Genomic DNA, 15,674 nt, shown 5'->3' on the forward strand with positions numbered 1-15,674 from the left:
TTTCTTTTCAGTTCAGGCTGGCAGCTCTCCTGGACCATCCCTTCTCTCCCTAGAGGAAAACATTCACTTGGGCCCTAGGAGAAGAGCAGGCCCAAGCCCGGTTTCCCGACACAGGCTGTGATTTCAGATTGTGTCTCCTCCATTCCTGGGTAGTCGGGAGGCCACATATTCTCCCCATTTCCCAGATGGCCCAGAGCGGGTAATGACAGCCCCAGAGTCTCACAACCTGGGTCAGAACCAGAACTTGTGGTTCCGTACCCCGTCCCGGGACTGAGATGGGCAGTGTTTGAACCCTGACCCCCAAGAAGGAAGAATGAGAGGACGCTGAGGCTTCTGGGTTGCCCCTGAGCTGAGGGGGCTCTGCCAAGCGCTGGCGATTCTCTTAACCGTCCCTCTGGCCTCTTTCAGGCCCTGTTGGAGTTTCTCAGCAAAGTGGTTGCCCGGGAGAAGAAGAACAAGATGAACTTATGGAACGTCTCCACGGTGATCGCGCCCAACCTCTTCATGCACAAGGGGCTGCCCAACAAGATCCCGGAGGGGAAGGAGAAACAGTTGGCTGAGGGGGCGGCCGATTTGGTTCGGATGATGATCCATTACCAGGATCTGCTGTGGACAGTAAGTCCCTCCCTCTCCCCTTGGACTCCTGCTCCATCCCAGATGGGAACACCCCGCTCCACACTGTGTGCATAGAAAGACCTCACTGAGGCGTCGGTCTGCGCTGGTTTTGAATCCGCCTCCTGGAATCCCAATGTTCCCAAAGCCCCTGTTCATGGAGAGCCACCCCCTTCTCCCAGTTGTAATGCCCCCCACCCCAGCCAGTCTCCCTGCTGTGTTGTTTGAGACTAGGCTCCCCTTCCTCTTTAAATCCATTCTTCTGCTTGGCTGTGTCCCAAGCAAAGGATGAAGGAGATAGACATTTTAGTGAAGGAAATCTGACACTTCTCAGCTCCCAGGGTGCCCCCCGACATAGCAGTTTATGGTAAGGAGGGTCAGATGATGGTTTTGCCCCCCTGCACCTAGGAGTCTCCCATTTGTACCCACCTTATTGAAAGAATATCTCCTCCAAGAGGCCTTCTCCAATTAGACCCTTATTTCCTCTTCTCTCACTCCCTTCTCTGTCACCCTTTCACTTAGATTTGCACCCTTTATTCGCCACCCTCTCAGCCCCACAGTACTTACGTATGTATCCATAATTTATTTCTTTACATCCATGCCTGTCTCCCCCTTTAGACTGTTAGCTCATTGTGGGCAGGGAACCTCTCTGCTAACTCTGTTAAATCGTACTCTCCCAAGCCCTTTGTATAGTGCTCTGCACACAGTAAATGATCAATAAATACAGTTGTTTTTTTTCCCCACCAGGTATCCTCGTTCCTGGTATCTCAAGTGAGAAAACTGAACGAGAGCAGCAGCCGGAGGTACCAATTTTACGATAAACGGATCAAGAACTTGTTGAGAAAGATCCACACTGACAAGGACAAGGCTGGGAAAGCCCCTGGAGAAGTGAGTTCTGCCTCCCGGAGCTCAGATGGGCTCCATCAATTCATCAGGTCCCATAAAACCAAATCCATTCGTTCATTCATTCATTCAATCATATTTATTGAGCACTTACTGTGTGCAGAGCATTGTACTAAGGTACTTGGAACAGTACAATGAAAACATAAATAGACACATTCAGAGTGGCTGCTGTTTCCCTCCACCCCCTCCTCAATCAATTAACCAATTAATGGTATTTGTTGAGAGCTTACTATGTGCAGAGCACTGTACTAAGCGCTTGGAAGAGGGCAGTACAACAGAATTAGCAAACATGCTCCCTACACATAATGAAAAACTCCCCAAGCATTCTCACAGTTTATTCCACTTAGAGTTTTCCTGGAGCCTCAGTCATAGGTGGTTTCTGACAGACAGGGCTTACTCCTACTTTGTGAGCAAGCGTTGAATTTTCCCAGTTGGACCTGCATGTTAGCTAGGGTCTGAGACTCTAGGCCTGCAGGCTGCTGTCGCCTTTCTCCACAAATTACTAAATAATAATAAGAATGGTGGCATTTGTCAAGCATTTAGTATGTGCCATTCTGTGTGCTAGTTACGGTAGAATCAGATCAGACACAGTCTTTGTCCCATATGGGGCTCACAGTTTTACGGAGAGGGAGAATGGGTGTTTAGTCCCCGTTTTACAGATGAAGAAACCGAGGCCTAGAGAAGTCAAGTGACTTACCTAATGCCACACAACAGGCTAGTGGCAGCGCTGGGATTAGGACCCAGGTCTCCTGACTCTGTCCCATGCTCTTCCCATTAGGCCACACTGCTTCTCCAAGGAGCCAACCTGCTTATTGTACTCATCGTAGCGAGTAGATGTGTATTTAAAGGATGAAAGTAAATTCAAAAGTTAGGTAATTTAATCCACTCCCCATGCACTGAGAACATGTCTCTACAGGCTCGAGGCAGCCAGAAAATTCCTGCAATTGTCACACCCTGCAGAGTGCAGACAGTAGAGGTGCATGGCTTTATGCTGTCACAGTGCCCACATTCTCTGCCCACGCTCTTTGATTCCCATTCCCTGTCTTGTCCTCATCCGTATTGTTCCCCTTTCTCCTCCACTCCTCTCCATCCCACTTACCCCTTTCCCTCTCCTTGTTTTCTCAAAAAACCTGAAGGACTTGAGGGAGAGCACAAGATTCTGGGAGCCATTTCTTAGCCCAGAGAGTTGGGTCAGATATTCAGTCAGAGTTCCCATTTCCACCACTAGTAATAATAATAATTATGATATTTAAGTGCTTACTGGGGGCCAGGCACTGTACTAAGCGCTCGGGTGGATACAAGCAAATCAGGTTGAACACAGCCCCTATCCTTCGTCGGACTCACAGTCTTAATCCCCATTTTACAGATGAGGGAACTGAGGCACAGAGAAGTAAAGTGACATGCCCAGAACCACACAGCAGACAAGTGGCAGAGCCAGAGCTCATTACTAACTCAGAGTTAGACTTCCAGTCCCATGCTCTATCCATCATGCTATGCTGCAGATCTCTCCCTGCCCTGCCCATTCAACAGGCCACATGGCTTCAACCCAAATGCATTTTGACTGTTTGTGGCCTTCTGTAGGCATGTGAGTTTTAGGGGTGATCCTCTCTCGGGTGGATGGCTAGAAAGAGCTAGGTCAAACCCAGCAGAACGAAAGACTTCCAGGAAGTGCAGGTTGCCGCTGTGTCTGCCGTTACAGGAGAAAAGCTTTCCCTTTTTCCTTTCTTGGTTGGAAATAGTTCTGAGACTGTTTTATCCCCCTTCTTCTGAGGAGGGGAGGAAGTCTCTCCACGTGGGCATTCCTGCTGAAGCTCAGCTGAGACCCTTTCCTCCAGACCTTTTTTGACCTCCTCCCCTGGTCCCCTTCTCCTCTCCGCCTGCCCCCTCCACATACACACACATTCCCATCCCTAAATAAAGACTGAAGGCTGAGAGACAGTACAGAAACCGTCTAAGCAGAAATCCTGGAAAGGTTCTTCACACATAGCCATTCTCCAAGAGGTGGTCTGGGGCAGAGATTTGGGCTTTGACTCCATTGCCAAGGTCTCTGTTCTTGAACAGGTTCACATAAGGATGAGGCAGGCAGAGAGCCACAGTTTAACGAAAACTTTCATGATCTGTGAAATAGGGATGCAAAACCTGTTCTCCCTTCTATTTTATGCATTCATTCGTTGTCACGCAATCGTATTTATTGAACACTTATTGTGTGCAAAGCACTGTACTAAGCACTTGGGAAAGTACCATGCAGTATTTAAGAGAGACAACCCATGCCCACAACGAGCTCACAGTATGGGGGTGGAGGGGGGAAACACACATCAATACAAGTAAACAGACATCAATATAAATAAATAAAATTACAGATATATACATAAGTGCTGTGGGGTGGGGAGAGCGGGGAAGAGCAAAGGGAGTGAGTCAGAGTAACACAGAAGGGAGTGGGAGATGACAAAAAGTGGGGCTTAGTCTGGCAAGGCCTCTTGGAGGAGATGTGCCTTCAGTAAGGCTTTGAAGGAAAAGTAATTTGGTGGATTTGAGGAGGGAGGACATTCCAGGCCAGAGGTAGGATGCCGTCTAGGAGTCGGCAGTGAGACAGGTGAGATCGAGGCACAGTGAAAAGGTTAGCTCCATCGGAGCCAAGTGTGCGGGTTGGGTTGTAGAAGAAGATAAGCAAGGTGTGGTAGGAGGGGGCAAGTTGATGGAATGCTTTAAAGCCAATGGTGAGGAGTTTTTGTTTGATACAGAGGTGGATAGGCAACCACTGGGGACTACTGAGGCGGAAGATGATGTTTCTGTAGAAAGATAATCTTGTCAGCGGAGTGATGTATGGACTGGAGTGGGGAAGAGGCAGGAGGTTGGGAGGTCAGAAAGGAGGCTGATGCAGTGATCTAGGCGGGATGGGATGCGTGACTTGTACTTTCCAAGTGCTTAGTACAGTGCTCTGCACACAGTAAGCGCTCAATAAATACGATTGAATGAATGAATGATTGTACTAATGTGGCGGCAGTTTGGCTGAAGAGGAAAGGGCAGATTTTAGCGATGTTGTGACTGTGAGGCCTATGTGGGACAAGAACTGTGTCCAACCTGATTAATTTGGGTGTACCCCAGCGCTTAGAACTGTATTTGACACATAATAAGTGCTGAACAAGTATCATTAAAAAAAAAACACAAACAAAAAAATCCAGTTAGCTCTAAATAAAAACTATATTACTTTGTGAACGCCTGGGGGCACTCTTACTTTATTCCCTAGTTCTTTCTGAGATCAGGTATTTATGACTCTGGTGGGATGCTGAGAACTGAATTTGCTAAAAAATATATGTTTTCAAAGTTCCCTTAGCTCCTTCCTGGTCTTCTCCGGATTCACTTTTACGAGAGACTTTGGTCCTTAAAAAGGTCCTCATCTGAGTTAGCGAACCACATGCAGATGAGGGGGGTTGTGGAAAGAAGGCCACTTGGAAAAACGGACAGACTAATCCTTTCAGTATCCAGAATTTGTTTCTTTGTATGTGGTGCCAGGAGGCCTCCTCCAGGAGGCCTTCCCAGACTGAGCCCCTTCCTTCCTCTCCCCCTCGTCCCCCTCTCCATCCCCCCATCTTACCTCCTTCCCTTCCCCACAGCACCTGTATATATGTATATATGTTTGTACATATTTATTACTCTATTATTTATTTTAATTGTACATATCTACTCTATTTTATTTTGTTAGTATGTTTGGTTTTGTTCTCTGTCTCCCCCTTTTAGACTGTGAGCCCACTGTAGGGTAGGGACTGTCTCTATATGTTGCCAACTTGTACCTCCCAAGTGCTTAGTACAGTGCTCTGCACACAGTAAGTGCTAAATAAATACGATTGATTGATTGATTGATTGGTGCATTTTCTAGTGCGCCTGGAAAACTCTGAGCTGTTTGTGCTTGAATTTAAGACCCCAAGTGGCTCTCTAATTCGCACCATTTGTCCATGATTAAACCTTTGTTTGTGTGTTTGCTTAGCCATCCAAGGTGGTGAAAATTCAGGCTACTTTGCTTCTGAAAGACTCTTTGGAGGTGCAGTTGAATAATGGGACCAAAGCAGCTGATGTCCTCAAGCAGTTCCAGAAGCATCTCTGTTCCAGTAACTGGAATATTGTGAATACCGTCAATCTCATCAAATGGTAACTAACATCCTGAATGGTTACGTGAAACTTGAACCTCTCTGCTGTTTCCCACCCAAGTGATAAAGAGAATTTGGAGGGAAGGGAGGGATAGGAAGTGTGTGACAGTGCCACCCGAAAGGTGTTTTCAGGTGAGGGAGTCAGAAGGACCTGGGTTCTAATTCCGGCTCTGCCACTTGCCTGCTCTGTGACTTTGGGCAAGTCATTTCACTTCTCTGGGCCTCAGTTGCCCCATCTGTAAAATGGGGATTAAATGCCAGTTCTTCCTCTTATGTAACGTGGACAATGAGCCCTAAAAGAGTCAGGGACCATGTCCAACTTGGTTATCTTGTATTTACTCCAGTGCTTAGTATAGTGCCAAGCACATAGTAAACACTTAAGAAGTACCACCTTTATTTTATTGCAACCTGCCCTTCATTTTTCACCCACTTTTTAAGCATTTGGGTTGTGAAACTGGGCTTTGCCTTGTCCAACACATCAGTAGATCACATTCCAAATAGAAAGAGTCAATTACTGCACACAGTAAGTGCTCAGTAAATACCACTGATTGATTCATTGCCTGGCTCTGGGGGACTTAAGTACTTTCTTTTCCCTCAGAAAGGGTCTGGATCTCACCAGAGACACAGACAGTGTCCCAGAATGGGAAAAAGAAAAGTCATCATCCCATATTCTTTGTTCTGACCCGCTTTAAGTTTTGCTGCCTGTTTCTCAAGGCCGAGGAACGGTTTCTGTTAAAGGAAGCAATAATGTGAGGATACAGGACAGATAAATGGAAGAACTCTCTTTACTTATCCCCTCCACATCATCATCAATCGTATTTATTGAGCGCTTACTATGTGCAGAGCACTGTACTAAACGCTTGGGAAGTACAAATTGGCAACATATAGAGACAGTCCCTACCCAACAGTGGGCTCCACAGAACCTCACCAGCCTCTTTGAGGTGATATAGTGGTAATAATAATAATAATTGTATTTAAGCTCTTACTATGACCTACTTGGGTAGGTCCAAGCCCTTAAGAGAAGCAGCGTGGCTCAGTGGAAAGAGCACGGGCTTGGAAGTCAGAGGTCATGGGTTCTAATCCCGTCTCCCCCACGTGTCTGCTGTGTGACCTTGGGCAAGTCCCTTAACTTCTCTGAGCCTCAGTTACCTCATCTGTAAAATGGGGATTAAGACTGTGAGCTGATCACCTTGTATCCCTCCCAGCGCTTAAAACAGTGCTTTGCACATAGTAAGCACTTAACAAATGCCATCATTATTATTATTACATGGTAATCAGGTCCCCCATGGAGCTCACATTCTAGGTAGGAGGGAGCACAGCTATCGAATCCCCATTTTGCAGATGAGGGAACTGAGGCCCAGAGAGGTGACTTGCCCAAGGTCACACAGCAGGTAAATGACAGAGCTGGGATTAGAGCCCAGGTTCTCTGACTCCCAGGCAGGTGCTCTTTCCACTATGGCGTGCTGCTTCTCTAACGAACAGCAAATGTAACAAATGCATCACACAGCAGCGATCCAGGGGCTCAAAGCACCAAGGTTTTTATGGACTTTGACTCATCGAGCCTTTGTATGGGGCCTGTGGACTGATGTCTCTATGTGTGACTGGTTGACATTAATTTAAGGATATGGGCCACTACTTATTAACTCTGCTGCCAAGAATGGCCCTTGCAAGGCTCCGTATTGACAGCCAAGCCTCTCTCATGAATTAAATGCTTCCCTCTTCAGGAGCAGTCTTCATTCCTTGTGGTGAATCTGAATGGGATGAAGAATGCTTCTGTTTTTTCCCCTCCCCTGCTTCTTTGACTATGGGAGAAGCAGCGTGGCTCAGTGGAAAGAGCACGGGCTTCGGAGTCAGAGGTCATGGGTTCGAATCCCAGCTCTGCCAACTGTCAGCTGTGTGACTTCGGGCAAGTCACTTTACTTCTCTGTGCCTCAGTTACCTCATCTGTAAAATGGGGTTCAAGACTGTGAGCCCCCCGTGGGACAACCTGATCACCTTGTAACCTCCCCAGTGCTTAGAACAGTGCTTTGCACATAGTAAGCGCTTAATAAATGCCATCATTATTATTATTATTATTATTATTATGCACCTCAGCCTTCCCGAAGCCCCGGAGATCAGTGGAGCCTGCTCTCAGAATGCTGGCCACTTCCTGGCGAGTTGGCAGCCTTTGGGAAGCAGCATGGCTCAGTGGAAAGAGGCCGGGCTTTGGAGTCAGAGGTCATGGGTTCAAATCCCGGCTCCGCCACTTGTCAGCTGTGTGACTTTGGGCAAGTCACTTCACTTCTCTGAACCTCAGTTACCTCATCTGGAAAATGGGGATTAAGACTGTGATCACCCTGTGGGACAACCAGATCACCTTGTATCCTCCCCAGTGCTTAGAACAGTGCTTTGCACATAGTAAGCACCTAACAAATACCATTATTATTATTATTATTATTTAAGTAAAAATGTCTTGGCTTTTTCTGCTGGTTGATTGGGATGGGGTCACCCTGCCTCAGTGTCTGTGTCCACTCAGGGTCTGTTTTTCCTTCTGTTTCCCACAGCAATGGATCCATTGAGGCTTCTAACCTGCTCCTGTACGAAGTTGGCGGCAATATAAGTAAGTTCCCAACTGGGACGTTCGGAGCATGTCAGAGATCCAAGTTCCAGAGAGATCATCTCTTTGGAATTCTCATTCCCAGTTGTGGAATTCAGAAAGAGGAGGAAAAGAGAAGCAGTATGGACTAGTAGTTAGAGTATGGTCCTGGTGGTCAGAAGGGCCTGGGTTGCAATCCTGTCTGCGCCCCTTGTCTGCTGTATGACCTTGAGCAAGTCACTTCACTTCCTCTGTGCCTCAGTTACCTCATCCATAAAATGGGAAGTCAAACAGTAAGCCCCAGTTGGGAATCTGGACTGTGTCCAACCTGATTTGCTTGTGTCTACCCGAGCATTTAGTACAGGGCTTGGCACGTAGTAAGCACTTAGCAAATACCATTAAAAAAAAAGAAAAGGGAAAATGGCAAGGAACTCATTTCAGGGGATGTTGCCCTTCTGAGTGGATCACAAGTATTTTCTCAGCTGGGCAGTTGTGTGTCTGTGACGTCTTTTAGACTGTGAGCCCACTGTTGGGTAGGGACTGTCTCTATATGTTGCCAACTTGTACTTCCCAAGCGCTTTGTACAGTGCTCTGCACACAGTAAATGCTCAATAAATACAATTGATTGATTGATTGATTGTCTGGCTCTGAAAGTCCCTCAGGGAGGGATTCCTGATGGGTGGCCAGACCCCACACAAATCAATCAATCAATCGTATTTATTGAGCGCTTACTATGTGCAGAGCACTGTACTAAGAGCTTGGGAAGTACAAGTTGACAACATATAGAGACGGTCCCTACCCAACAGTGGGCTCACAGTCTAAAAGGGGGAGACAGAGAACAAAACCAAACATACCAACAAAATAAAATAAATAGAATAGATATGTACAAATAAAATAAATAAATAAATAGAGTAAAAAATATGTACAAACATATATACATATATACAGGTGCTGTGGGGAAGGGAAGGAGGTAAGATGGGGGGGATGGAGAGGGGGACGAGGGGGAGAGTAAGTGATGCATTAAAGAATATTCCTGAATGTTCAGGTGTTTTCCCCAGTTATAAAGTCTTCTAGTCTGTAGGCTCACTGTGGGCAGGGAATGTGTCCATTATATTGTTATATTGTACTCTCTCAAGCGCTTAGTACAATGCTCTGCACACAGTAAGTGCTCAATAAATACGCCTGACTGACTTTCTTTGGGATTCCTGGGGAATCAGGCAATCAGTGATATTTACTGAGTGCTTACTGGGGCACAGAAAGCTGTATTAAACAACACTGTAGTGAGGTTGCACTGAATGAGAATGAAGAGGGTAATCCCATGTAGGGAAATCTGGAGCCCAGGTGTATGGAATGGAAATCCCTAGGGCTTAAGTGTCATCTCCATTGGCCTTGGGCTTTCAGTGGAGCCTTTTTTTTTTTAGTATGGCATTTGTTAAGTGCTTAACTGTTTGCTAGAAACTGTACTAAGCACTGGGGTAGATACAAGCTAATCAGGTTAGACACAGTCCATGTCTCACATGGGGCTCACAGACTTAATCCCTATTTTGCTGATGAGGTAACTGTGGTAAAGTGAAGTGACTTGCCCAGTGTCACGCAGCAGACAAGTGGCAGAGCTGGGGTTAGAACCCATGTCCTTCTGATGCCCAGGCCTGTGCTCTATCCACTAGGCCATACTGCTTCTCCTCACAAGAAGCAAACTGAGCAACAATGTGCATGGGAAAGCAACAATGTGCAAGCTCCCACATGTTGAATCTAGCAGCCTGAATGAGTCAAAAGTGGCAACTAAAGGTTTCGCTGAAGTACCAGTATCAACAGTATCTATCAAGCACCTCCCAGTAGCCAAGCACAGGATTACATGCTTTGGCATATACAAAAGAAATCAAAGATGTAATTCCCATCTTTGAGGAGCTTGCAATCCAATGGGAAAGGCACCAGACAGAAATGGATGAAAGTATAGCTTTTTTTAATTTAATGGTGTTTATTGAGCACTTACAATATGCCAGATACTGTATTAAGTGCTAGGGTAGATGCAAGGTAATCAGGTTGGATAATACCGTCCGTGTGCCTCATGGGGTTCACAGTCATAATCCCCATTTTGCCAATGTGGTGACTGAGGCACAGAGAAATTGAGTGACTTGCTCAAGGTCACACAGCAGAGCCAGTATTAGAACCCAGGTTCCTCTGACTCCCAACTCTGTGCTTTTTCCAATAGGCCTCACTGCTTCCGCACAATTCCTAAGAGTGAGAAGAGGTAAAAACAAGAGATAGGAGTGGATAAACAAGCACAGGATTACTGATGTGGCTGATGGTATGGCGTGACTGGGAAGCAGTGGAATTTAATAAGGAATGTGATCTTAGAGGAGATGACTTTCTAGGAAGTCCTTGATGAAAGGGAAGAATGTGGCTTGCTAAAGCTGGTAGGGGAAAGATGCAAAGAGTAGAGCAGAGGCTGGAAGTAGAGTGATGGGCGGAAGGATTACTTTTATTAATAGTAGTCATAAGGTGGTATTGGTTAAGTATTTACTATGTGCCAAACACTGTTCTAAACACTGGGATAGATACAAGTTAATCAAGTCAGACACCGTCACTGTCTCACATGGGGCTCATAGCCTAAGTAGGAGGAAGACCAGGTATTGAATTCCCATTGTACACCTGAGGAAACTAAGGCATGGAAAAGTCAAGTGACTTGTTCAAGGTCACCCAGACAAGTGACAGAGCTGGGATTAGAACCCAGGTCCTCCGGCATGCAGGCCCATGATCTTTCCACTAGGCCACACCACTTCCCTGGTTTGCTAGGGCAGAGCAAGGAGTACAAGGTGGGGTGTGATGGGAGAAGACCACAGAAGGGGAAAGGCTGGCCAGCTGGTGGATATTTTTGTTGTGTACAAGAAAGAAGCCATGGCAGATTTTGGAGAAGGTTGTTTTTCAGTCAGTGTTTCAGAAGGGTGAAATCTGCATGGCCATGGTCCCCCTGTTCATTATCTCCGAGGATGTGTTCGGTCACTACGTCTCATCCGCTCTCCTCCCCTGACCTGCCTCTTCCTTCAGAATCAAAGGAGCAGTCTGCGTCCACCTCAGAGTTGTCTCCTGTGGATTTGCCTGGGGTGGAGAGGATGAGGAAGGAAAGACGTGGCAGGGAGCCCAGGGATCGGACCCAGCATAGATAGAGGATGAAACAGCATAGCCTAGTGAAAAGACCAAGATGCCTTGGAGTCGGAGGCTTAATGTTTGCACTGTACTCTCCCAAGTACTTAGTACATTTCTCTGCACAAATTAAGCACTCAATAAATGCCATTGATTCTAATCCCAGGCCTGCCAGTTACGTGCTGTGTGACCTTGGACAAGTCACTTCTCTGTGCTCAGTTTCCTTGTCTCTAAAATGGGGATTCAACATCTGTTCTCCCGCCTGCTTTGTCTATGAGCCCCATATGGACAGGGACTGGGTCCAAACTGATTAACTTTTACATGCACCAGCATTTAGAACAGTGCTTGACACATATTAAGCACTTAACAAGTACAATAATAATAATAGACCCCAAGAAATGTTAGGTTTTTTGTTTTGTTTACGGTATTTTTTTTAAGCACTTAGTGCTGGGGACGATACAAGTTAATTGGGTTGGACAAAGTCCCTGTCCCACATAGGGCTCACAGTCTTAATCCCCATTTTACAGATGAGGTAACTGAGGCACAGAAAAGTGAAGTGACTTACCCACGGATCACACAACAGACGAGTGGCAGAGCTGAGATTAGAACCCAGGTCCTTCTGAATCTGGGGCCCCTGCCCTATTCACTAGGACGTGCTGCTTCTCTGCCATTTTAACAATATGTTTTTCTTCCTTCCAGGTGAACATTGCCTGGATCCAGACACCTACCTCTTAGACTTGTACCATATCAATCCTCATGGGGAGTGGATCATTAAGCAGAGCCCAGCCTTACCACAGATACTTTAGAGGATATTCCTCTGGTCACAAAGCCTTCGGTTCAAGTTTCTGAGAGGTCACGTGGCCTGAACGCATGAGGTCCACATGTGACACCCTGCAATGGACAGAAGCAACTCTGATTTCATGAAGGAAACGAGCTTTGTCTATTTCTGCCTCGGGGGCTGTGAAGATAGCGGGCATCCCCAGTCCCCCAGAGAGCCGGTAAAAAGGCCATCCACCTCAGCGACAGCTCTCTGATCCTATTCCGAATTGACCCGCTGTCAGAGAAAAGCCTGCTCTTAGAGGAGGACGTCGGCAAGATCCAGTCAGTCTCTCAAAACTCGCTTTGGACATTCCATGCTGAGGCGGGAAGGAACTGCTGGGACAACTTTCTCCGACCTGGCCCAAACTAGCCTGTTCGGCCAGCGACATTTAATGAGCATCTTGGGCTGCAGGTGGGCTATCAGATATCGCTCTCTTCCTGCGGCTTCTAAGCCGCTGGAATGCTTAAAGGGCCAATGAGACAAATGCAATTTTGTCTAACAAAGAACAAAACAAAAATCCAACCTTCCTGAAGGACCCACCCACCTCATTGCCCCCCAAAGTAGGGTGACTGGATGTGTTACCTACCCCATGTGATTGGCTGCCCTTCTTGAGCTGCAGGAGCTGATGAAGCCAATGTGCCAACAGGGTCTGTCTTGTGCCCTTTCCTTACAGTGCCATCCGGGGAAAGACGAAATTGAGCAGTTTGAGTCAAAGGACTGCACATAAAAAGGGAAGACTGTTCAGTTGGGCAGCCTTCAACTCGAAATTAAAGAATATCTGAGAGGGATATCTCTAGAATGGTATTTTTTTAAGAAAAAAATAAAAACCTTATCCTGTTGGAAACTGTAAAGATCAAGATGGAAGCCATTCTAGGGAAAGAGTGTGGAGAAACTGCTGCCTTCCCTCTCTGAGATGAGCATGTGCAGGAATGAGAAGAATTCTCTTCCCAAGACTTCATCCAGGGAAACCACTTCAGTGGCTGTTGGTCCCTAATTGCTCCTGAGGCCTGACTTTCAGAATCAACTTTCAACTCCTCCGTAAAAGACCGTCACAGATCACTTTTGGCAATCTCTCATCAAGTCCATGACCGAGTATTACTTCTTACAGAGAAATAGAACGCTGACTGTAACTTCTGCTCCACGTCTTCTTTCAAAGTTGCTATTCGGTGTTCTGACCCAGATACTGTCAGGCCTTGGAAATGACCAATGCAAGTCAGAAGCATTTGAGCCATGTTCCTTTTTGTCACAACTCTCTGTGTGTGTGTGTGTGTGTGTGTGTGTGTGTGTGTGTGTGTGTAGTGCGTGTTCCTAGGAGAGATAGTGATATTTTTAGTGATTAGCCTAGAATGTCTGCTCATTTATAGTGTCTTATGTGAAAAAATGTGCGAGAGTTTTTGTTAGAAAGTGCATAGTCTCCACACTTTTCTAATCCTGTTGAAAAAGCCAAGAGAGCCAACTGGATGTCCCCTAAATGGGATAAAAAAAACTCTGGACCTTCACCCTGAGAGAAAGTGAACACTGGGCATGACTATAAGTTCATGATGGAATTTTGTTGTATTTTAAGTGGCTTGCCTTACTCTCGAAACAGATTCATCTGGAGAACATACTTTGTATCCTGAGATGTGTTTGGAGCAGATTAGCCACTTCAGCTGAATCATAACGTTCTCTGGTATTAATAATTAAAAGATTTTTACTTCAATCCATTATTTTTCCCCCTCCTCATTTTAGAGTAGAATAACAAAGCATAACTGGAACTGCTGGATGGCGCATTCCTTTCACGTAAGCAACTGCCTCCTCCTCCTCCCCTCCACCCAAGCAGTTAAAAAGGGAGTTGCCAGATGATTAAGGAACAAAAGAAAGGATCTCCAGAATCGCTGGGATCCAGGAGCATCTGCCTGCCTGGGAAGGAGGAGGAAGAGGCAATGAATGTCTCACCATGAAGCCTGTAGGCCAGACTGGAAATTGTTAACCACCGAGCTCTGCTGCTCTAAATGTCCTCAGTCTCAGGCTTTGAAAAACAGATTTCATGGAACAAGGAATAAGGGGAGGGATGGTTTGGGAAGCTGTTACTATAAGGATGCGGCTTTGGATTGTGATGCAATACTGCCTCTGCAGCACTAGTCATGATCAAGGATTTCCATGTTTCAGCGCCACAGATTAGACTTCTCATCAGCATTTGGTGTGGAATACTGTTTTGGAATAGCTGAAAAGGACAGTGGGATCAGAAGGCCTATAGTGGCCCTAGGTCATTAGGAGACTAAATTTCCTGGGGCAGGTAACTTTGATTGTCATCCACTGCGAAGCTGCTGCTGTGAAATGGGAATGGAGAGTCAGTGCTCTCTTTCAGAGGTGTGTGCAGTCTAAGAAACCACTATTGTGCAAGTCATAGGGAAAGGGTGTATAGAGTTCAGATTTATCCCTTGAGTTGATGTTGGCAATTTGTGTCCTATTTTTTGCAGGAGAGGAGAGTATGGTGAAGTTGAAACACCATCACTACAAGGTTTTGAATATTGGTTTTTATTATCTTTTTAAAAATTTTTTTAATGCTGTATTTAAAATCAGTTTAATCAATAAAGCTACGAGATAAACATGCCCCCCAACTGGTTGCGTTGACATTTCTACCCCGATTCTCTGCACCGAGGAGGGATTTATAAATTGGTGCACTGTTTCACACCAGAGAAATGACTTTTGAGCTACAGTTTATCTTGCTTAAGTTATTTACATTGCTCGAAGTTATGACATTGTGTTGGAGATGGGTAGTTAGATGTTGCTGCATCTTTTTCATATCTAGGTTAGATGTAGTTGCAATGAGCAGATGATCTTATCCAATATGTGAGGAGCACAAACCCCATTTGACCATTCTAGCTGAAAATATTTTTCTGCTTGCCTTGTGTCACTTTATTAATCTGTACTTCCCAGGCATCTAGTAGTAATAATAATTGTTATGTAATTTGTTGAGGGGGAAGGGTAGGATTTGATTGATAGAAGATTAAGACATTTCGGTGTTTATCCTTTCTCCCCTGGATTGTAAACTTTTCAAGGGCAGAAACTATCATTGATTCATGTATTTCTTTAACTATTTCCTTGTGCAGTGCTCAAAGTAGGCTTTCAACAAATATTAGTAATAATAGCGATAATAAGGTGATCGATTTTTGCTAGTAACATCTCCGGATGGTCCTGTGGCAAACTTTAAAAAACAAAAACAGATGCTTTCAGATAGGTTTGTCTTCTTAGTCCTAAGACATGATTATCTGAAGCGAAAACACCTTTGGTTTAATCAAGTTTTAGTCCAACCATTCATCTTCAGTGTTATCCAAGGGCTAATCTCTTTGCATTCCCAAGGGCATTTTTTTTATTGATTATTTTCCTTCCACCCTGACTGCCCGCTGTTAGTTATGCAGGCTTTGTACGCTAAGGCCTTCACTGACGGTTAACCACTTTCTCAGACTTTTGCTCTTTTCCTCTCCAGTTCTTT

The 15,674-nt window shown here is 45.6% G+C and overlaps 1 protein-coding gene across 1 annotated transcript in view; it reads left to right on the forward strand.

The window, feature by feature from the left end:
* The window catches only part of ARHGAP40 (Rho GTPase activating protein 40), a 70,754-nt gene extending 55,955 nt beyond the window's left edge, over positions 1-14,799 (forward strand). Inside the window, exons 11-15 of the mRNA XM_038750533.1 lie at positions 409-615; positions 1,360-1,500; positions 5,501-5,661; positions 8,204-8,259; positions 12,079-14,799. Of these exons, the coding sequence (XP_038606461.1) occupies positions 409-615; positions 1,360-1,500; positions 5,501-5,661; positions 8,204-8,259; positions 12,079-12,185 (672 nt within the window). The 3' untranslated portion in view covers positions 12,186-14,799. The remainder of the gene's footprint in view (positions 1-408; positions 616-1,359; positions 1,501-5,500; positions 5,662-8,203; positions 8,260-12,078) is intronic.
* The last annotated feature ends 875 nt before the right edge of the window (positions 14,800-15,674 follow it).

Source organism: Tachyglossus aculeatus, chromosome 8 (assembly GCF_015852505.1).
Source record: "Tachyglossus aculeatus isolate mTacAcu1 chromosome 8, mTacAcu1.pri, whole genome shotgun sequence".
Taxonomy (NCBI): Eukaryota; Metazoa; Chordata; class Mammalia; order Monotremata; family Tachyglossidae; genus Tachyglossus; species Tachyglossus aculeatus.